This window comes from Prionailurus bengalensis, chromosome E4 (assembly GCF_016509475.1).
Source record: "Prionailurus bengalensis isolate Pbe53 chromosome E4, Fcat_Pben_1.1_paternal_pri, whole genome shotgun sequence".
Lineage (NCBI taxonomy): Eukaryota > Metazoa > Chordata > Mammalia > Carnivora > Felidae > Prionailurus > Prionailurus bengalensis.
In genome coordinates, this window is record NC_057360.1 from 30473583 (window position 1) to 30495634 (window position 22052).

At 38.2% G+C, this 22052-nt stretch overlaps 1 protein-coding gene across 3 annotated transcripts; it reads right to left on the minus strand.

Moving 5' to 3' along the window:
- Positions 1 to 388: 388 nt before the first annotated feature.
- TATDN3 (TatD DNase domain containing 3) lies at positions 389 to 21951 on the minus strand. 3 transcript variants are annotated; one of them, XM_043569389.1, is made up of 10 exons: positions 21851 to 21951; positions 20308 to 20340; positions 19339 to 19412; positions 19037 to 19121; positions 14322 to 14384; positions 12966 to 13075; positions 12747 to 12802; positions 11320 to 11432; positions 3513 to 3590; positions 389 to 732 (listed from the first exon to the last, which is right to left on the minus strand). In XM_043569389.1, the coding sequence occupies exons 1-10, from the start codon at positions 21914 to 21916 to the stop codon at positions 589 to 591; spliced, it is 822 nt and encodes a 273-aa protein (XP_043425324.1). In that variant the 5' UTR covers positions 21917 to 21951; the 3' UTR covers positions 389 to 588. The 3 variants fall into 3 exon arrangements, with proteins under 3 accessions (XP_043425324.1, XP_043425323.1, XP_043425325.1); XM_043569388.1 differs by having other exon boundaries at positions 3513 to 3593; XM_043569390.1 differs by having other exon boundaries at positions 511 to 732; positions 3513 to 3587.
- Positions 21952 to 22052: the final 101 nt, after the last annotated feature.

Here is a 22052-nt window from a genome sequence, read left to right on the forward strand (position 1 = left end):
CCTGCTAGGGCCCCAATAATTAAAAAGAAGCACAAAGTGGAATCAGAACCCAGGGTTTCAGGATCCAAGCCCAGTTTGAGGAGAAATATCTTCTCCAAAATTATAATCTTCTATACCTTTATATAATGGCTTCTTCAGTTCAGACTCTTTTCTTTTTTTAACGTTTATTTATTTTTGAGAGACAGAGACAGACAGAGCATGAGTGGAGAGGAACAGAGAGAGGGAGACACAGAATCTGAAGCAGGTTCCAGGCTCTGAGATGTCAGCACAGAGCCCAACACAGGGCTCGAAGCCACAAACTGTGAGATCACGACCTGAGCTGAAGTCAGATGCTTAATTGACTGGGTGTCCACCTGGGTGCCCCTAGTTCAGACTCTTAATCGGAACATTTCTTTTTTTTTTTTTCAATATATGAAGTTTATTGTCAAATTGGTTTCCATACAACACCCAGTGCTCATCCCAAAAGGTGCCCTCCTCAATACCCATCACCCACCCTCCCCTCCCTCCCACCCCCCATGAACCCTCAGTTTTAATCAGAACATTTCCTTCTCTCGGATGCTGCTCCCTGAAGCAGATTTGGTTTTGAAGCTACTTCTGGAGCAGCTGCCGAAGCTTGGGGAATAGTTTCAATGCATTCTGTGTTGTCACTTCTATAACTTCTTCTACTGAGATCCCCTTCACCTGGGCAATATATTCTGCTGAAATGGAAATGTTTTGGGGTTCATTTCGTACCTGAAACAGAACAAAGCAGACAGTGAATCAGACATGACACTCAAGGGAAGCAATCTTAGAGACCATAGATAGAGCAGAACAAAGTGAGTTGGTAAAAGCCAGTGAGGTTTTTTTTTTTTTGGTTTTTTTTTTTTTTCTTTTCTTAATGGCAGGGGAGGTGAGGCAAGGCTGGGGAGAAGGCCCTGAACTTCAGCTTAAAAGCTACAGCCACAACATTGGCCTGTACAATGTTGACTGTAAGTCGATGTTGTTCTTGAAAAGAGTCCTCGGGTATTAACACTGAGGCCCAGGGCCCAGCACATAAAGCAGTCTGCAGGTGGTGAACACTTGGTGACCTGCCTGCGTGATGCATTAACTGTGCTTTGGTCTGTTGTATAAGTGACTAGCTTGTAAAGGTCACTGCTCTGCTGCCTGACCTCTTCACCTCACAGGTTTATTACAGTTGGATTCAAGAATTGCTATTGTGGGGCGCCTGGGTGGCGCAGTCGGTTAAGCGTCCGACTTCAGCCAGGTCACGATCTCGTGGTCCGTGAGTTCGAGCCCTGCGTCGGGCTCTGGGCTGATGGCTCGGAGCCTGGAGCCTGTTACCGATTCTGTGTCTCCCTCTCTCTCTGCCCCTCCCCTGTTCATGCTCTGTCTCTCTCTGTCCCCCCCAAAAAATAAATAAATAAACGTTGAAAAAAAAAAAAGAATTGCTGTTGTGTGTCTGGAAGAATAAATAGATTACATACTGGTATTTCACTGATTCTAAGATGTTTAATATCTCTGAAATTGATACTGGTTTTACTTACATTCGATGGCATGTCATAGCATAATTGTCAGTGATTTTTCTTTCTTAGTTGTTACAAAACAGTAGTGTATCTATAATCAGCAGCACTCAGATTTTACAAATTATTATTATTATGTTTTCTACTCAGGATGATAATACTTAGGGGAATAAGCTAACTGTTAAAATTAAAAAAAAAAAAACCACCTTGATAATTAGCCTAAAAAAACAATGAAAAATATGCACCAAGATTTTTGCTCAAGGATGTTCATCATGTTGTTTATCATGCTGTGTTGGAAACAATGTAAATAACAATATCAAGTTACAGATATTATGGTATGTTCACATACTGGAATATTACACAGTTATTAAACATGATGAGGAAAAGCATATTGACAAATACAGATGTTTACCAGATAAAGCAAGTTATGAAATTTGTTCAGGCTATTCTTGTTTTTATGAAAAATATACATGTACATATATGGATATTAAGAAGGCTGGAAGGACATAAAAACTAACATTTATTTAGTGCTTATTGTAGGCAAGATTTTGTTGTAAACTTTTCATAGGATTTCTCATTTATTCCTCAAAGTAACTCTATGAGATAGGTACTATTATTATCTGCTTTATTAGCGTCACTTTTTTTTTTATAGATAAGAAGGAATCCTAAATGGCTGGTTTGTAGGCTGGTTGAGGTTTAAACCTGTGAAATCTGGTATCAGGGTTTATGCTCGTAGCCACTGCTCTCTAGTGATAACTTTTCAGTAGTACATGGTTCTATTTTCTTGTTTATGATTTTCTGTGCTTTCTGATTTTCTAAACAAATGCACTTTACTTAACAAAAAGTATATCCAGCTACAAAATTCATTTATTCAACAAATATTTCTGAGTACTTGCTATGCACAAGGCTCTATGCCAGAAACCCAGAATTTTTGTCACATCAGCTAGAGGCAAATATAAACTGAGAACAGCATCTGAAATTCATTTCTGTTTAGGGGGAAAATGCTACGTTCTGTTCCTTCTAGTATACGCTAACCAGGAAAGCAATTCTGTACCATCTTGTCCTATACCCAAACAAAAAAATAACTGGAGTTGTGATCGTCTATTTCCTCATTCCTCTGTCTTCTATATTCTTTAAAGAGCCAACTTACACAGATATGTAACTAATTGGACTTTGATTAGCAAAAGTAACATTGCAATTGTAAATAATCATAGTTTATTAAAAATCACATCACTACTGCTCCCAAACTTCTGAGTCTTGAGTGCCAGTCCTCTGAACCTGGTAGGCATGGAGACACAGATCTGATGGGCAGTCAAGGGCACTCAGTAAGCCACACTCGGAGGTCAATGTAACAGGTGATGTCCAAAGCAAACAGAGCAGATACTCTGGCTTCCTTTCAGTTACAATTTTAAAAGGTAGCAATACTTAAAATATGACATTTTGTGGCCTACAATAATAAAATGTACAGCAAAGATCACATCAATAAATCTATGATTACATCAATATTTGTACTGAAAGAAACAGAGCCTCATTGTAACACGCTAATTGACAGAAGAAAAAGAAACATTTCTTGAACATCTATAAACCAGACGCTGCTGGACATTCATATACATTATTTCATTTAATACTCACTGTAATATTCTCAAGTATTTTATTACTATTTTGCCCACATTTTGTAAACGAGGACACACTTTCAAAGAGATTAAGCAACTTGCCCAAAGTCACACAGCTAGTGGGTAGCAGAGACAGGACTTGAATCCAGGTCTTTCTGACTCTAGATACTGAACTTTTTACTGTACTTGTCTGGCTCTCATTATTACATACATTAAGACACGGCTGATATCCAATAATATGTGCTGGAGCACAAGAGCTATATAATTAATAAAATCTCTCAACCTAGCATTAAAATAGGATCCCACTGTATTTACACTGTAATGAGACACACGGCTAAACTGAAAATAGCTCAAAAGAAAGAGACAATCTAAATAATGTAGATTTTAGATAAGCATTTACCTGTTTTTCTGGTCCTAGCGCAGGTGAATCTGTTTCTAAGCAAATTGAAGTTAAAGGCAACTGTTTCACAAGTTTCTGCTTCTTGGAGAAAAGACAGAGCCAGTTTAAAACATGAGCCATGAAGATAAAAAAGGTGCACTAAACCCATATACCAATGCATCCTACTCTCCAGGAACCTAAAATTCATGCTTTCCTATTCAATCAATAATTGGTCACTGTGTTCTCATCCTTCTACAACCAACTGATAGATTTAAACAGAAACATTCATTGCCCCAAATTATCCAAAGCCTCCAGGGACCCAAGCAGCAGTAACCAATAGCCAAAGATGAAGCACACCCAGCAAGAAAGCCAAACACCTGGTATCACACGCCCAAGGGAGACCCAAGGAAGAGACTTCTGTGGTGTCTCCACCACCACCACCCACCACGCTCAGTGTTTGCTCCTACTATTCGCTGTGAGTCACTCAAGGCTCTGCGTTTACCAATTCAATTCATGTGCACATTTAAAGTTTCAGATTGGGTAGGAGATGGCTTTATTTTCCTGTTTATGATTTTCTGTCTGGGTTACAAGGATTGTAATGAACTTCATGAGTTTTAAAGCAAGAACAGAATTCTCTTGCTGCCACTGCACTTTTAAAGTAAAAATGGGAAGTGAATCACTATGTTGTACACCTGAAACTAATGTAACATTGTGTGTCAACTATACCCAAACGAAAAAAAAGTAAAAAAAGTAAAAGATGGGCGACAGATGATACAAAATGAAACATGGTTAAAATAAAGTATTTTAAGATTAAAATTTCAAAAAGCATTGAAATATTATGCACTATTGGTAGATAAACGCTAAACTGTCATAAACTTCCTTTAAGGAAATGTGACAATCTAACCAAAAATTTAAAAATGTATCCCTTTTCCTCAATGATTCCGTTTATAGGAAATACTGCACAAATGTGCACGTGTATTTGTGGATGTACAAAGGTATCCACTGAAGTACCTTAAAATGTTTTTTAACGTTCATTTATTACTTTTGAGAGACACAGACAGACAGAGCATGAGCGGGGTAGGGGCAGAGAGAGACAGAAAGGGAGACACAGAATCCAAAGCAGGCTCCAGGCTCCAAGCTGTCAGCACAGAGCCCGATACGGGGCTCGAACTCATGACTGTGAGATCACGACCTGAGTAGAAGTCGGATGCTTAACCGACTGAGCCACCCAGGTGCCCCATCCACTGAAGTACTTTAAATTGAAGTATAGTTGACATGCAATATTATATTAGTTTCAGGTGTACAACATAGTGATTTGATATTTACATTACTAAGTGCTACCCTAATACTGTCACCATACAAGATTATTACAATAGTATTGACTATATTCCCTGTGCTGTACTTTTCAACTCCATGACTTATTTTGTAACTGAAAGTCTGTACCTCTTAATCTCCTTCACCTACTTTGCCCATTTCCCCACTCCCTTCCTCTCTGGCAACCACTAGTTCTCTTATAAGTCTGTTTGGTTTTATTTGTTCATTTGTTTCTTTTTTTAGATTCCACACAGAAGTAAAATCATATGGTATTTGTCTTTTTCTGTCTGATTTATTTCCGTTAGCATAATACCCTGTAGGTCCATCCATATTGTTGCAAATGGCAAGAATGCATTCTATTTTATAGCTGAGTACTGAAGCACTGTTTATTAACAGTGAAAAACTAGAAATGACCTAATCTTTACTTACAGTAATGATTAAATAAATTATGGTACATCCGTAGTGTGAAATATTATGCAATCACTTTAAAGATGAAGTAGATCAATATTTATAGACACTAATATCCATGAAGCTGACTCAAAACAAAAAGACTAAGAATTGATCTGAATCAATGTTATCAATGATTATCTTTGAGTGGTAGGATTTAGACTGACTTGAAATTTGTTCTTTTCTGAAGTCTTTCAATTTTCTATAATGTACATATACTGTACATACTGTCTTTAAAATTAGAAAAAATAGTATTTTTGTTTTGGAAAAGAAATGATACAGCTAAAAATTATTATCAAATAGGAAATTTTTCCACACTTGATAAAAATAGGAGAAATAAAAATAATCTTGAACTATCAATTAACTTGACCTAACTGACATTTTAGAACACTCCATCCCCCAGTAGCAGAATACACATTCTTTTCAAGTTATGTATGTTCTATTTACCAAGACCGACCATATTCTGGGCCACTCAACTAATTTATTTTATTAAAAAAAATTTTTTTCAATGTTTGTTTATTTTTGAGAGAGACGGGAGTGGGGGGAGGGGCAGAGAGAGGAGACACAGAATCCGAAGCAGCCTCCAGGCTCCAAGTCTTCAGCACAGAGCCTGATGTGGGGCTCAAACTCTCAAACTGTGATATCATGACCTGAGCTGAAGTCAGACATTTAACTGACTGAGGCATCCAGGCGCCCCCTCAACTAATTTGGAAGAATTAAAATTACATAATGTATGTTTCCTGAACACAATAGAATTAGTGATCAGATCCTAATAACAAAGTTATCAGGAAAATTCCTAAGTATTTGGAAATTAAGCAACACACTTTGAAATAATCAATATGGTCAAAGAGGAAGTCACAAGGTAAGTTAGAAAATATTTCAAGCTGAAAGAAAGTGAAAATACAGCATCCATCAAAATTTGTGGACTGTAACTATAAGAACTGGTTAGTGCTAATGCAACTATAGCATTAAAGGTTTATATTAGAAAACAGGGAAGATTTTCAATAAATAATCCGAAACTTAACTATAAACTATACTTTAACTATAAAAAGGATAATATATAGGCAACCTTGCTTTACTGTGTTTCACAGATATCGAGGCTTTGTTTTTGTTTTTTTCTTTTTACAAATTGAAGGTTTACAGCAACCCTGTATCTAGCAAGTCTATCAGCGCCATTTTTCCAAAAGCATTTACTCAGTTTGTGTCACTGTCTCACATTTTGGTGATTCTTGCAATATCCCAAACATCTTCATTGTTGTTATATCTGTTATGCTGATATGTGACCAGAGACCTCTGATGTTACTATTGTAACTGCTTTGTGGCACCGCAAACTGTGCCTATACAAGACGGTACACGTAACTGATAAATGTGTATGTCCACCCACCAGCCATTCCCTCGTCTCTCTCTCCCTCTCCCCCGGCCTCCCTACTCCCTGAGACACACAATACTGAAATTAGGCCAATTAATCACCCTACAATGGCCTTTAAGTGTTCAAGGGAAAGGAAGAATCACATAGCTCTCATTTTAAATCAAAAGCTAGATACGATTAAGCTTGGTGAGGAAAGCCGAGACAGGCAGAAAGCGAGGTCTCTTGTGCCAGTTAGCCGTGACGAATGCAAAGAAAAAGTTCTTGGAGGAAATGAAAAGTGCTGCTCCAGTGAACACATGAATGAGAAGAAAGGGAAACACCCTCATTGCTGATACGGAGAAAGTTTGAGTGTCCTGGAAAGGAGACGAAACCAGCCACAACATTCCCTTCTGCCAAAGCCCAATCCAGAGCAAAGCCCTTTAATTCTATGAAAGCTGAAAGAGGCAAGGAAGCTGCAGAAGTAAATTCTGAAACCAGCAGAGGTTGGTCCATGAAGTTTAAGGAAAGACACCGTCTCCAAAACATGAAAGTGCAAGGAGGAGCAGCAAGTGCTGACATGGAAGCTGCAGCAAGTTCTCCAGAAGATCCAGCTTGGAGAATTCAGGAAGGTGGCTACGCTATAAAACAGATTTTCAGTGTAGACAGAACAGCCTTCTGGTGGAAGAAGACGCCATCTAGGACCTTCATAGCTAGAGAGAAAAAGTCAATGCCTGGCTCCCAAAATTCAAAGGACAGGCTGACTTTCTTGTTAGGTGCTAATGCAGCTGGTGACTTTAATGTTTACTTACCATTCTAAAAATCCTAGAGCCCTTAAGAATAATGCTAAATTTATTCTGCTTGTGCTCTATAAATGGAACGACAAAGCTTGGATGACAGAACATCTGTTTACCATGGGATTTAATAATTACTAAGCCCACTGTTGAGACACAGCTTTATTGTGATATTTGCTTTATTGCAGCATACTCACACTACCTGATTTCAAAACTTACTATAAATCTAACATAATCACGGTTGTGTGATATTGGCATATGAACAGACATATACATCAATGGAACAGAATTGAAAAATGAGAAGTAGATCCAGATATATAGTCAATTAATTTTTTTACAGTGCCAAAGTAGTTTTAGGGAGAAAGGATCATCTTTCCCACAAATTATACCAGAACCAGATATCTATAGGCAAAATAGTGAATCTTGCCTCATACTTCACAACATATACAAAATAGATCACAAATCTAAATGTAAAACTAAATCTGTAAGTCTTCTAGAAGAAAACATAAGAGAAAATCTTTTTGACCTTGGGTTAGATAGATTTCTTAGATATGATACTAAGAGTGCAAATCCTAGAAGAAAAATAGTAACTGAAGCTCATCAAAATAACGAACTTCCCTTTGAAAGACACTAGAGAAAATAAAAGAATATATTTGCGAGAAAATGAGAGAAGACATTTGCAAAACACTTAGCAGATAAAGGACTTGCATCCAGAATATATAAAGACCTTCGCCAACTCAACAATAAAAAACAAACCAAATAAAAAGGTGCAAAATACGTGAATGAAATTTTACCAAAGAAGAGACGTGGATGTATGGATGTTAAATAAGCACATGAAATGATGTGCTTTTATTTTAAATTTTTTAAAACATTTTATTTCTAAGTAATCTTTACACCCAATGTGGGGCTCACAACTCTGAGATGAAGAGTCACATGCTGTACTGACTGGGCCACCTAGGCACCCCTGCAAAGATGTGCTTTTAAATTTTTAAAAACTTTTTATTTGAGAGAGAGCACGAGTGAGGGAGGGACACAAAGAGAAGGAGACTGAGGGAGAGGGAGTGAGAGAGAATCCCAAGCAGGCTCTGCACTGTCAGCATGGAACATAAATTTTAAACATCATTAATCGAGGAAATGCAATGGAAACCACAATGAGAGATGGTTATGCACGTATCAGAATAGCTAAAAAAATGACAACACCAAGTACTAGTAAGGAGGCAGAACCAAGACTTTGGCTTACTGCTGTTGAGAATCCAAAATGGGACAGCCAATTGGAAGTCAGTTTGACAGTTTCTTAATAAGTTAAACATACACTTAACCTTATGACTCAGCAATAGCACCTCTAGGTTTTAACACAGAAGAAATGAAAATATATGTCCAAACAAAGATCTGTATGTTAATGTCTATATCAGCTCTATCCATAATAGTGTGAAACTGGAAACAACCTAAATGTTTATCAACTGGTAAATGGGTAATCTGGAAAATCCACATGCAATCAAAATAAACTACATATACAAAATAGACTACTCATATATGCAACAACACGGATGAATCCAAAAGCATTAAGTAAAAGAAGCCAGATCCAAAAGCTTACATGAATTATTTCATTTAGATTGCATTCTAGAATAGGTAAAACCATAGGGACAGAAATCAGTGGTTGCCAGGGATTGGGGGTGGAAGGAGGAATTTACCAGAAAGGTGCATGAAGCAACTTTTTGGGATGATGGAAATACTCTGTATCTTGAATGTGGTGGTAGTACACCTTTGTTAAAACCATTAGAATTGTGTATGTAAAAAAGGCAAATCACAATAGGTATATTTCTCAATAAACCTGATTTTAAAAACTACAATTCAAAAAATAATGAAACATAAATAATTGTTACTGGAGATTTTTTTTAAATTTTATTTTATTTTAGAGAGAGAGGGAGCAAGGGAGGGAGCAGAAGGAGAGAGAGAAAGAATCGTAAGCAGGCTCCATGCAGGCAGTGTGGAGCCCATTGTGGGATCCCACAACGCTGGGATCATGACCTGAGCTGAAGTCAAGAGTTGGATGCTTAACCAATTAGCCATCCAGATGCCCCTTGGAGACATTTCTAAAAAATCTTGGCTATACCTCAATTCTGTACTCTTTACTTACATTAGTTCTGAATACTGGTAGACAATTTACTGTATTTCACAGAATTTAAGGTGCCATTGACTGTAACATGCACCTCAGTATCAAAGACAATAAAATATTAAAAAAAAGAGTGTCTAAAAATATGGTAAATTACCTAAATTAGTTTTTGTTGCATTTTTAATTGATAGAATTCACATACCATAATATTCATTCTTTAAAAGTATACATTTCAGGGGCGCCTGGGTAGCTCTGTCAGTTGAGTGTCCGACTTCAGCTCAGATCACGATCTCGTGGTCTGTGAGTTCGAGTCCCATGTCAGGCTCTGTGCTCACAGCTCAGAGCCTGGAGTCTGCTTCAGATTCTGTGTCTCCCTCTCTCTGCCCCTCCCCTGCTCACTCTCTGTCTCTCTCAAAAATAAACAAACATTAAAAAAATTTTTTTTTAATAAAATAAAAGTATACATTTCAATGGTTTTTATATTCACAAGGTGGTACAACCATCAGCAGTATGTAATTCCAGAACTTTTCGTCACCCCAGAAAGACACGCTTTACCCATTATTAGTAGTCACTAATGATTAGTAGCGATCATTAGTCTACTTTCAGCCTCTGTGAAATTTGCCTAGTCTGGACAGTTCATATAAATGGAATGATATGTGTTCTTTTGTGTCTGGCTTTTTTCTTAGCATAATGTTTTCAAGGTTCATCCATGGTTTATCAGGAATGAGCACTTCAATTCTTTTTATGATTGAATAATATTCCATTATATGGGCACACCACATTTTGTTTATCCACTCATCGGCTGATGGACATTTGGGTTGTTTCTAGTTTTTGGCAATTATGAATCCTGCTGCTGTGAACATTCATGTACAAGTTTATGTGTGGATATATGTTTTCATTTCTCTTGGGTATCTACCAAGGAGTGGAATTGCTGGGTCATATGTTAACTGTGTTTAATTTTTTGAGAAACTGTCAAACCGAGTAGGTGTGAAGTGGTACTGCATAGTACCCTTGATTTGTGCTTTCTTTTTGGCTAATGTCTTTTCACGTCCTTATGACCATTTGTATGTCTTCTGGAGAAAATCTACTTAAATCCTTCGTCCATTTTTAAACTGGGTTATTTGCCTGTTTATTATTTATTTATTTATTTATTTTGAGAGAGAGAGTGAGAGCAAGAGCATGAACAGGAAAGGGGCAGAGAAAGAGGGAAAGAGAAAATCCCAAGCAGACTCTGTGCCCAGTGCAGAGCCTGACACAGGGCTCGGTCCTACAACCCTGGGTTCATGACCTGAGCTGAAATCAAGGGTTGGATGCTCAACGGACTGAGCACTCAGGCACACCTATTTTTTTTCTAATTGGTGAGTAGTAATGGTGTTTTATATACTCTGGACACTAAACCTTTATCAGATATAATTTGCAAATACTTTTTCTCATTCTGTAGGTTATCTTTTTACTTTCTCGATAGTATCTCTTCTAGTATAAAAAGTATAAGAATTGTTTTACTGTGGAAGTTTTAAATTTTGGTGAAGTCTATTTTTTCTTTGCTTGTGCTTTTGGTGTCATATCTAAGAAACCATTGCCAATTCCAAGGTTATGAAGATTTTGATCTGTTTTCTTCTAATAATTTTATAGATTTAGCTCTTGTGTTTATGTCTTTGATCCATTTTTGAGTTAATTTTCATGTCAATGTGCGGTAGGGACCTATGATTAATTTTTGTAATGTAACCAGAATAAGTATTACAAGTGTGTAATAAAAGCTCGTATTTTAAAGTGTATTTCACAAAGCATAAATTGGGGCTTAATGAAAGAACTTACCTGTCCACTTCTTATGATAGAAGGAGGAATTGAGAAGAAGTACCCAGCTCTTACTCCTTCCATGGCTACAGATGGCCGGCCATCAAATGCATGCAGAAGCACTTTGTCAGCACCTGTCAAAGGTTAATGATAAGCTAGAGTTTCCTTTCATTTCCCTAATGAGAAGTTTTTCCACTAATCAAATTGGGCAACATAGATTGTAAATTTTAAGTAAATGTTGATCACAAGGACATAAGGATGAGGTTCTATGACTTCTAACGGGTAAATGTACAGTGTTCAAACAGTACAATAAAAAATACAGCACGTTGTTAATCTTCAGAATAAAATTGAAATACAATTTTTTAAACAAATTTCTAAACATCCTTTATCATCAAACCTTTGCTAGACATTTGGAAATTATTCTAGTAGGAACAATTATTGTTCCTACTACGTCTTTAAGCAGTGAAATTATCCTTCGCAAGAATGCTTGTGAAAGAGACAGGGAATCAGTGACTGAGAGATTCTGTAGTCAGGGCTGGCTTCACAAGATCACCTTCAGTTCTTAAAGGATGGCCACTCAGCCTGCCTAAAAATCCCAGTAATTTTTAGTAATCCCAGTGATTCTCATCACTGAGAAATACAATACTTTCTAGCTGCAGGCAATTACATTTACTTTACTATTTGATACTGTTTTTTTTTTCAAATAGTAGGTGTGATCATTTGTGGATTGCGACTATTAAGTGAACTATGAAATCAATTTAGTGAGTCACGACTGACCAGCATGTGCTTATATGTATGTGTGTGTCTGCATACATGTATGCACACATATTTATATATACCATATAAATATACTGCTCCTTAAACGTTTCTCAGGTTTCTTTATGCACATATACGAAGTCTCGAAATAAAGTCATACTACAAAAAAAGTATACATGTGTATATATTGTGACTCAAAATAAAGTATATTTCTTACTGTGTATAACACTTCTGTGTTATTCTGTAATTCTGTAAGATATACTTTTACTTTAGAAGCAGCTGAAGTTGACAGTGCATTTTATGTATCATGGCCTCAGCCTGTAGAATTACCATTTTCTGAAGCAGCAGCCAGAAAACATGCAAAACAGTAGCACATCTTTGCTCTGTTTTTTCCTCTGTCTTTAATCAGCTGGTTAAGCTGATTAAAAAATTGGAACTGCCAATTTTTAAATTAGGGAATATAAATTACTTGATCCAAGTTTTCACTTGCTTTATGCTGGCCTTTTAAATGGCATAGTCACACCTGGAAGTAGACTGACTTGCAAAATCACCTTAGTTGGTTTCCACCTCCACCCTTGCCCCATTTCATTCCCTCTAAGAAATCAAAGTGAAACACGGTTTATTCCGTGAGAACATGGACTGGAACTGTCAAACTGAAATATTAGGCACATTTCTCTCAGGAACCTAAATACCTTGCTCATTTAAGAGGCTGATGGTGGGTCTTCCAGCTGAGCGTGAGTGAACATTTCTGTTTAACAACAAAAAATTCTTTTTAGGTACTTAATCTGTAAGTATTATTTTGTTCTATTAAAGCAATTCAGAGAAAAAGAAATGCAAAGCTCCATCTCAGGAGAATCATTATTTAATTTGCTCCATAGCTATTAATACAGAAAGATGATTAATTAACCTACAGAGGCAAATTTAATCTTTTGGCTAATTGGACCTGTCGGATTAGGACTTGTCGCTGCTCTTCCTTCTGTTCATCAGTGCCAGCAAATCTGGGGGAGAAATCTAGTCCCACCTGTAATAGAAAAATACAACAGATTTACACGTTTATGTTTTAATGAACCTAAAAGACATGCCATGGAGCCATGCTGTCCAAGAAACATGACGGGAGCCATACATGCAAGCCACATGTGTAACTTTACAGTTTCTAGTAGCCTTGTTAAAAACACTAACAAGGAGCACCTAGGTTGGCTCAATCGGTTAAGTGTCCGACTTCGGCTCAGGTCATGATGTCACAGTTCATGGGTTTAAGACCTGCATCAGGCTCTGTGCAGACAGCTCAGGGACTAGAGCCTGCATCAGACTGTGTTTCCCTCTCTTTCTCTGCCTCTCCCTTGCTTATGCTCCCTCTCTCTCTCAAAAAAAAATAAACATTTTTTTTTCAACGTTTATTTATTTTTGGGACAGAGAGAGACAGAGCATGAACGGGGGAAGGGCAGAGAGAGAGGGAGACACAGAATCGGAAACAGGCTCCAGGCTCTGAGCCATCAGCCCAGAGCCCGACGCGGGGCTCGAACTCACGGACCGCGAGATCGTGACCTGGCTGAAGTCGGACGCCCAACCGACTGCGCCACCCAGGCGCCCCTAAATAAACATTTTTAAAAAAATAAAATAAAAACACTAACAAGAATCAGGTGAAATTAATTTTAATAATATACTTTAATCCTATTAATACAATATGTCAAAAACATCATTATTATATAGTAATATTATTTCAATATAAAATCAATATAAAAAATCATTGTTATTTTACATTCTTGTTTTGGGTACTAAGACTTTAAAATGCTGTGTATTTTACATTTATAGCACATCTCAGTTTGGAGCAGTCACATTTCAAGTGCTGAACAGTTGTATGTGGTTACTACATTGGATAGGGAAGATTATAATGCCTGTTTCCCTTGACACTATTTTGGCACGCATTGCTATATTCTAAATTTAAGTGTTACTCTTATCTTTTATCTTTGATTAGAAGTGGAGTTTATTACCAAGTGATAAAAATGTTTCACAACTGTAAATTGTATAATAAAAATGTTTTTTAATTACAAACTCTAGCCTAGTTAATGTCAGTATACACCAAGTTAACTACCACAGAGCAAGCTATTTTGCTTTTTGAGGAAGTACTGACAAATTATCATTCAGCTAAATAGGGTGAAGATAATTATCTAAGTCAGTTGTAACCACCAACAGTGAATTAAAGATTATATTCATATATCATATTTAAGTCTGGATTGGAAGTCATTTGATCAGCTATTTGGTGTTACCTCTCCAATTGCCAATAATCGATCCTTGTAATTCTCCATAATGGGCAAAGCTACATCCAAATCCTGGGAGAAAAAAAAGTAAATTTGCTTAAATAAAGAGGAAGGGAACTGATACTTTAGGAAAAACATTTTATATGCCAGGCACTGTACTATACTGGATCCTTTACATACATTCAATACCTTTAGCCAGTGAAGAAGTATTAATAGTCATCCTACAATGGTACATACTACTATTTGGAAATTTGAGTAGAAACATCCCACACCCAGTCAGGTTACAAGAACAAGACTTTCAATGAAAAGTTCCACCAGAACACTTCCTAATATTTAAGAGGAATTCCCTGGCATTTAAGACTGATTTGGATTTCCTCCTGGAATAGCTGAGCAAGAGAGAAGAAAGCCAACAGGTAGTCACCCTTGTAATTGAGCTTTTGGGAGTGCACTGTGGTATGTCCACCTCTGAGGATGTTTTTTTAGTTTTTTCATAGTGACAATCCTATACATCCTCCTGCCTGTTTTCACTGATTTCTTCTGTCTTTACAGTCATGCCTAGCCTATTTTTTCCCTAAAGATTCAACAGCATAAACACTAAATATCACACATATGCTTCTTTGTCAACTACTGAAATAACTGTATACTATTAGTTTCCATGATATTACTATTTCCACTTAAAGAGAATTCACCCTGTGAGAGTTCCCTTGTAAGAAAAGGGAAAGACAAATAAATACATATATGGAAAATTTGCTTCTAGATATCTTATAAACTACTTTGAGAGTTTCAGTCTCAGGATATGTAAATTGCAAAGAATTCTACTGAAGATAATCAGAACAAAGAAGAATTAAGAAGAGGGAGGTGAAACAGATGGTAAAGGAACAGGAGATTTTACAATTCTACCTCTAGAGACAGAAAGGATGAGGGAGAGAGTAGATCAAGGCCTTAGAAATACATTCTAATAGACTCAACGAAGAGGAATTAACATTGTTGTAGGAGCTAAGAGTATAAAACCTTAGACACCAGAGAAGGCGTCTGACAACAGCCAAGGAGGTTAAACAGTGTCATCCAAAGTTTCTTCCATATCAAATATACAAGTTACTCTGTCTCTGAAAGCTCAGAGGCACTGGAAAAGTTGGGGATTACCCAGGAAATGGCTGATATTTGGAAAGTCTTAGAAAGAAGGTGTACGTTTGGATGAAGACCAGATATAGGAAAAATTGTGCTTCTTGGAATATGTATTATCTGTGAAAAAAAAAAACAACAAATTTATAATAAGACTGTTCCAACTTCTCACGAAATAGTCTGGAAGTTCTGGCAAGTCAGGGATAGTAAATAGAAATTAATATAATTCATACTAATAACTTAATACATGTGTGTATTTATGTGTGTGGTCTCTAGTATTTCAATAGATGTAAAAAGTTTTATAAAGACATTCATAAATCTATTTCTGACTTCATTTCTGTTCCAACTTCCTCCATAAGGTCTCAAGTTCCTTAATAGCTAATGGTTCTATTATGGGGCTTCAAAAATCCTAAACCTCTATAACTATGACTAGGACTACTATTGTATAATTATTCATGGTTTACAAATGAGGAAATTGTGGGGCATCTGGGCAGCTCAGTGGGTTAAGTGACCAACTCTTGATCTCAGTGCAGGTCTTGATCACAAAGTTATGAGTTCAAGCCCCATATTGGGCTCTGCGCTGGGCATGAAGCCTCTTTTAAAAAAAAAAAAAAAAGAGGGAATTAAGACTTAGCAAAGTGCCACAGATCACAGAAGCCAGTAGGACAGGCCTTTCTGACTTCAAAGCCCATGCTGTTCCTACTATGCTGCTGACAAAAAAAAAGAGACAAGGAAGAGGGAGGAGGAAAAAAGGGGACAAAGGGCAAAAGGGAAGGAGAGCACATTTATTCTGAATGATTTTATTTTATTTATTTATTATTTTTAATTTTTTTTCAACGTTTTTATTTATTTTTGGGACAGAGAGAGACAGAGCATGAACGGGCGAGGGGCAGAGAGAGAGGGAGACACAGACTCGGAAACAGGCTCCAGGCTCCGAGCCATCAGCCCACAGCCTGACGCGGGGCTCGAACTCACGGACCGTGAGATCGTGACCTGGCTGAAGTCGGACGCTTAACCGACTGTGCCACCCAGGCGCCCCTATTCTGAATGATTTTAAATAATTACAAAAGATTTTTTATCAAAGAAAATGTTTAGTCTTCAGAACCTTTAGAACAGGTCAGGTGTGTAACACAAATGAATGAAGTGGGCCAAGAAGGGACCAGAACCAACTGCAGCGCACATGCCCTATTTGCAGGGGGCACTAGATTGCAGACAGTGAATTTTGGTTCCCTGAAGCATCTCCAGGGTCCAAGCCCTGCCTGGTAATAATATATATTGAATGAATTAATTCAGTAATGTGCTGGAAGATTTGTGTGATCTAGGCAACTTTACACTTGATCTTAGCCAAAGGGCTGGGAAGCGATGCTAGGCCACTTTAATTTTATAAACCAAATTAACTTAATAAATGCTTACTACATACCTAGCTTTGTACCACATATTAGGGGCTTATAATTTAATCAATATGGGAAAATGAATCTAGGGTATGGACAAGCACACTAGGAGTAAAATAGGAATAACTGCTTATCTGTGGTGTTTTTCAAAGGGCTATCCTGAGATTTCCTAAGTTCATATCTGCTTTAAGAATCGAGAATTACCCATCTATTGTTGGTATTTTAACTACTTTTATAAATGAAACAGTCCTATCAGTTCTACATCTGTGCCAAAATATGTCAAATCCACCCACCTCCTTTCACCTCTGCTGCCACCACTCTGGTCCAGTCTACCACCGTCTCTCTCTCTCTCTCTCTCTGTCTCTCTCTCTCTCTCTCTGTAATAGGCTCCGAGCTCCTTCTGTCTTCCTCTTTTGCTCCTGTCTTAAATATCCCATTGAATTGATGAAATCCAACAAGGCCCTTACGACGTGATCCCTGCCCAGTCCCTCTGACCTCACCACTGTTACTTCCCCTTGCCACCAGCCACATCAGCACTTTATTTCTTGTTCCTACCTTAGGACATCCGTGCTTGGTTGTTTCCTTTGCCTACAACACTTGGATGCCTCTCTCTGCAGGGCCAATTCCTTCATAGCATTCAGGTTGCATTTCTAACATCACCACCTCAGAGAGGCTTTCCTTGACTACAATCTAAAAACCATCATCCACAATCCCTATCACATAATCTTGTTTTATTGTCTTTAAAGCACTAAGTGCTACCTAAAGTTTTCCTGTTTGTGTATCTAATTGTTAATGGTCTGTCTGCCCCTATCTAGAATCTAGCCTCCACGAGAGGGATTTCACTCCATGCTGCTCGGAGGAGTGCTTGAAATGCAGTAGGTGCTCAGTAAACACTTGTTGACTAACTAAATGAATGCCTATTAATAGAAATATCAAGATCAACGAAAGAAATGCTATCTTGCTATGATCCCCAGTATTTTTGGAATTTTAACTCTTTGGCAATTTAGCTAATTCTATCATATCAGGAGAACAACTCAGGAGAGCTATAGGACAAGTATTTATTTTTACCTTAAGTGAATTAATTGTTTCCAAATAAATAGAGCTACCTGGGGTATCCTAATGTAAGAATACAAATTCGGGGCACCTGGGTGGCGCAGTCGGTTAAGCGTCCGACTTCAGCCAGGTCACGATCTCGCGGTCCGTGAGTTCGAGCCCCGCGTCAGGCTCTGGGCTGATGGCTCAGAGCCTGGAGCCTGTTTCCGATTCTGTGTCTCCCTCTCTCTCTGCCCCTCCCCCGTTCATGCTCTGTCTCTCTCTGTCCCAAAAATAAATAAAAAACGTTGAAAAAGAATACAAATTCACTATTATAAAAAGTCAAAGACCTTGTAGCCTCCTTTATTCATAGGTAACAAAAAGTCTTTACTTCTTCAAAATGGGGGGCTATCGATTCCATTATGTAATAAAGCATTTAAGGAACTGTGCATCACCCTGATGTTGAGTCAGGAGACAAGTCTGAAATGTAAGGTACATTGGCTATTGTGAGTCAGTGAGATCTTGTAGGTAGGATTTTTTTCACAGAGGGTATAAAAGCAATGCAGCTTAATAGATCAGAGCATTCCTATAGAAATGGCTTAATGGTCAAGAAGACACTGCTCATTTGCTCCCTTACAATACTACATCTATGAATTTGTAACTTTCTTTTTCTGGATATTTTATCACTTTTTTGCCAAAGCAATAGGACAACATGATAAAAAATGTGACAGCAAGTCACTTATAATTCTGCCCAATCATCACAGCTAATACCATTTCTGTGTTTTTCTCTCCAGCCTTTTCCTTATAGAATATATTTTTCCTTGGATGTCACTCCTAGCAAATAAAGCATTTGGTATCCTGCTTTTCTCCCTATATTATACTGTTAAATATTTTCTTCATCACTAATATAAAATAAACCTTATAATTCTCATTTTCCATGCATGCATCCCATATGTATGTATGTATGTTTAACATTCTACAAATTAATTTTTATTTCTGAGCCTCTAGGCTGTTTCCATTTTTTCCTCTATTACAAATAATGCTGTAACAAATACCTACGTGAAAGGTAGTATTTCCTTCTTCTGGATTATTGCCTTAGAATATAGGTCAGAAAGAAGAGGATTACAAAGTAAAAAGGTATCATTTTTTTTTATGGTTCTTGTTTTATATGACTGTTACCTTTAATGTGACACTTCTTTGGTCTTCTGGTGAAACTCCTTGCACAGGGTGAACACCCAAACATGGCAGGACAAACCCCTTATACCTAAAAATGTAGAACAAATTAAGAGAGCAGGAATATTAAACTAGTAAACAATGCTACTCTAAAGAACAAGTATGAAAGAATTTTTTAGGGCTACATCGATGTGACTTTTTTTCTTCTTATTCTCTTTCAAAATGGATGATCTCTGATATTATAAATATGACATCATAACTGCATCCTTATTAGCAACTCGTTAAATGCTTAATGAGAGAAGCAGCACCTTTCTGAAAGCTGCATAATCTTCTCAAATTCTTCTGAATGTTCAGCAACCACCACAAGAGCCATAACATTGGCCTGAAACAAAAATGAATAGTTAGAATCTCAAACAATACACATTTAATATAACTGAAGATAAATTTAAAGTCTTCTCCACTTTTAGTTATTCTTACTCACTCACACACCATCAATATAATCAGGATGCCTATCACTGGGTACTCTCTATGTTTCAGGCACTATGTTCAGTGAATATAAGTATTACCTCATTTAATCTACACAACCCCATGAAGTAGGCACTACTGTAATCCACTATATAGATCAGGAGAGAGTTGTGGATGGAGTCAAATAACTCGCTAAAGATCATTAGGCCTGTGTAATTCCAAACTCCTAATTAAGCTGCCATAGTGAATGATTGCTGTGTATGTAAAATGTATTGGCAACCATTCCTGACTATCACTTTTACAGAAGACTATAAAGTGGTCGTTATAATGAATTTCATAAATACTTCCAAAAATTAGTCATTTTTTTCTGAAACAAATTAAAAATGTCTCAGGAAACTTTTGTAATTTCTCCATGATCTCTGGAGCTAATTTCAGAACTGAGAGATGGACCAATCTGTTCCATATAACTGGTAAGCACTGTAGTTGCGGGAACATATTTTGGATCCAGACTATCTATCTTATCTGTATCACGTTACTAGCAGTGTGTCTTTGGATAGGTTAATCTCTAGGTCTGAGTTTTCTCATCTACCAAATGGTTGGCTACAAAATAGTAGCTTCCTCCTAAGGATGTTGTGAAACATAAAATGAGACAATGTAAGAAAGGGCTTAGCTCGGGGCCTGGCATATAGTAAACAGTTAATTAATGTTACTTATTATTAACAAAGCAACATAAGCATACTGTCTCTAAAGTTCAAGCTGTTCTGGCTTGAAATTAATAGGAAAACAAAAGGCAATGATAGGTATCGACTTACTTTCTTGGCTTTCTCCAAAACATCGTCCAGATCCTAAAACAAGCGTAAGTAATCACAATTATTTTAGATAATAAATAATACAGCTCTTTGGCTGTATATATCAATGTAGTTAGGCACCATAAAGAATGACAACAAAGGCAAGGAACAGTGTAACAGAATGTGAAGAGCAATAGTGATGCACCTTCTGTTTACTTCGTCTCTCCCTAAAATCTGGCTTCTGTTCCCACTCTACTAAAACAGAAACTGTTATTGTGAAATATAAAGGACACTTCTCTATCCTCCTCTTACTTTACCTTCAGCAGCATTAAGAACTCACTTGTTCACTCCTTCTTTCCTGAAATATTTCCCACTCTTGGCTTCTGCTATACTACTCCTGCAAACACCGCTCTCCACTAGCTGCTACTTTTCAGTCTCCTTAGCTGGCTCTCTCTCCTCTGCCAGATTTCAGGACCCTATGCTCCTCTCTCTCTATACCTCGGGTGATCTCATCCACAGGTTTTAATACCATTATGCTAATGAGTCCCCAATTTTGATCTCCAGCCTATTTTCTCCTGAACCCAAGACTGACATTTAAAGACATGACATTTCCACTTGGAAGGATATTAGGCTTCAACATGTGCCAAACATCTGCTTCTCTCAAACCCCCTTGCAACCACCATCATCTCCTGTCTACATACAGTAAACGCCTCCAAAAGCTAGGGTTTTCTAGCTTCCACTCTTGCTATTTGCCACACATTAGCAAAACGGTTTTTAAAATGGAAATCAGATTTGTCCCTCTCCCTTAAAAAAACAAAAAACAAAAAACCTTTACTGGATCCACATTGTCCTTACTGGCCTACTTCACCAGTCTTGTTTCCACCCCTCTCTTTCTAGCTCAGTGGGCTCCACCAGCCTTTTTGTAGGCTGAATGTGCCAAGTTCTATCCTGTCTGGGGCCTGCAACCTGCTTGCTTTTTACACCACCGTACACCCAACTCCTTGCTTGGCCGACTCTTTGTCTTTGCAATTCCAACTTAAGTGCCCCCTCTTGAGAGGTTTTCCCCCTAAAAGACACCCCGCTCTTCCTTCTCTATCATCAGCCTCTCATCCCCAATGGAGCAGTTTGCAACTGTGCAACTTTGCAACTCTGATTTTGTGTGTTCTGTCCTTTTGTTTGCTTCTCTTCCCCATTAGAACTGGAACACACGGTGCGCGGGAAAGTGCCGAAAACACAATTTTCCCAGGAAAACTGGGGGCTCCGCCAGGAGTTGCGAGGCGGGTGGGATAAACGGCCGGACCAAGGGGAGGAAGGGGGAAAGCACTCCAGCAAACGGGAAGAGCAAATAAAAGCTACGTGGAGACAGAGGGCTTAACGCTATTCAGGATCAGAAAGAAAAATCATGAGGACTGAGATTAAATACGGAGCCGGGAGCAAGTCACTCCAGGCCATAAACGGGCCTGGGAGGATTTGAGGCTTGGTCTTAAGGGAGGAGAGCAAAAACAATCTGAAGGTAAAGGGCCGCGAGCCTCCCCGCTCCCACGGGCAGGGCCTCGCCCTTACATACGCTGTCAAAGTCCGGGGCCGAGAGGTGGCAGTGACAGTCCACCAACCCTACGCCCACCGCCCCCATCGCCGCCGCCAGCGCAGCACTCCACTGGTCCGCCGAGCACCTGCCGGAACGCTGCCGCAGCGGCGGGTTGAGATTCCGGCCGGACGCTTGCTGCTTTCCCCAGTGAGACCCCGCCCTTCCGCTCCCAGAGTTCCCG

Bases quoted from the DNA above. Each gene is read 5' to 3' on its own strand.
- TATDN3 (XM_043569388.1), bottom strand. From the start codon at position 21,916: ATGGGGGCGGTGGGCGTAGGGTTGGTGGACTGTCACTGCCACCTCTCG. The intron at 13,076-14,321 runs GTAACACCAAAT...TTTCTATTACAG, and splicing joins GATTATTGGCAATTGGAGAG to GTGGGACTAGATTTCTCCCC. The intron at 3,594-11,319 runs GTAAGTTCTTTC...CTTTTCTCCAAG, and splicing joins CTATCATAAGAAGTGGACAG to AAGCAGAAACTTGTGAAACA.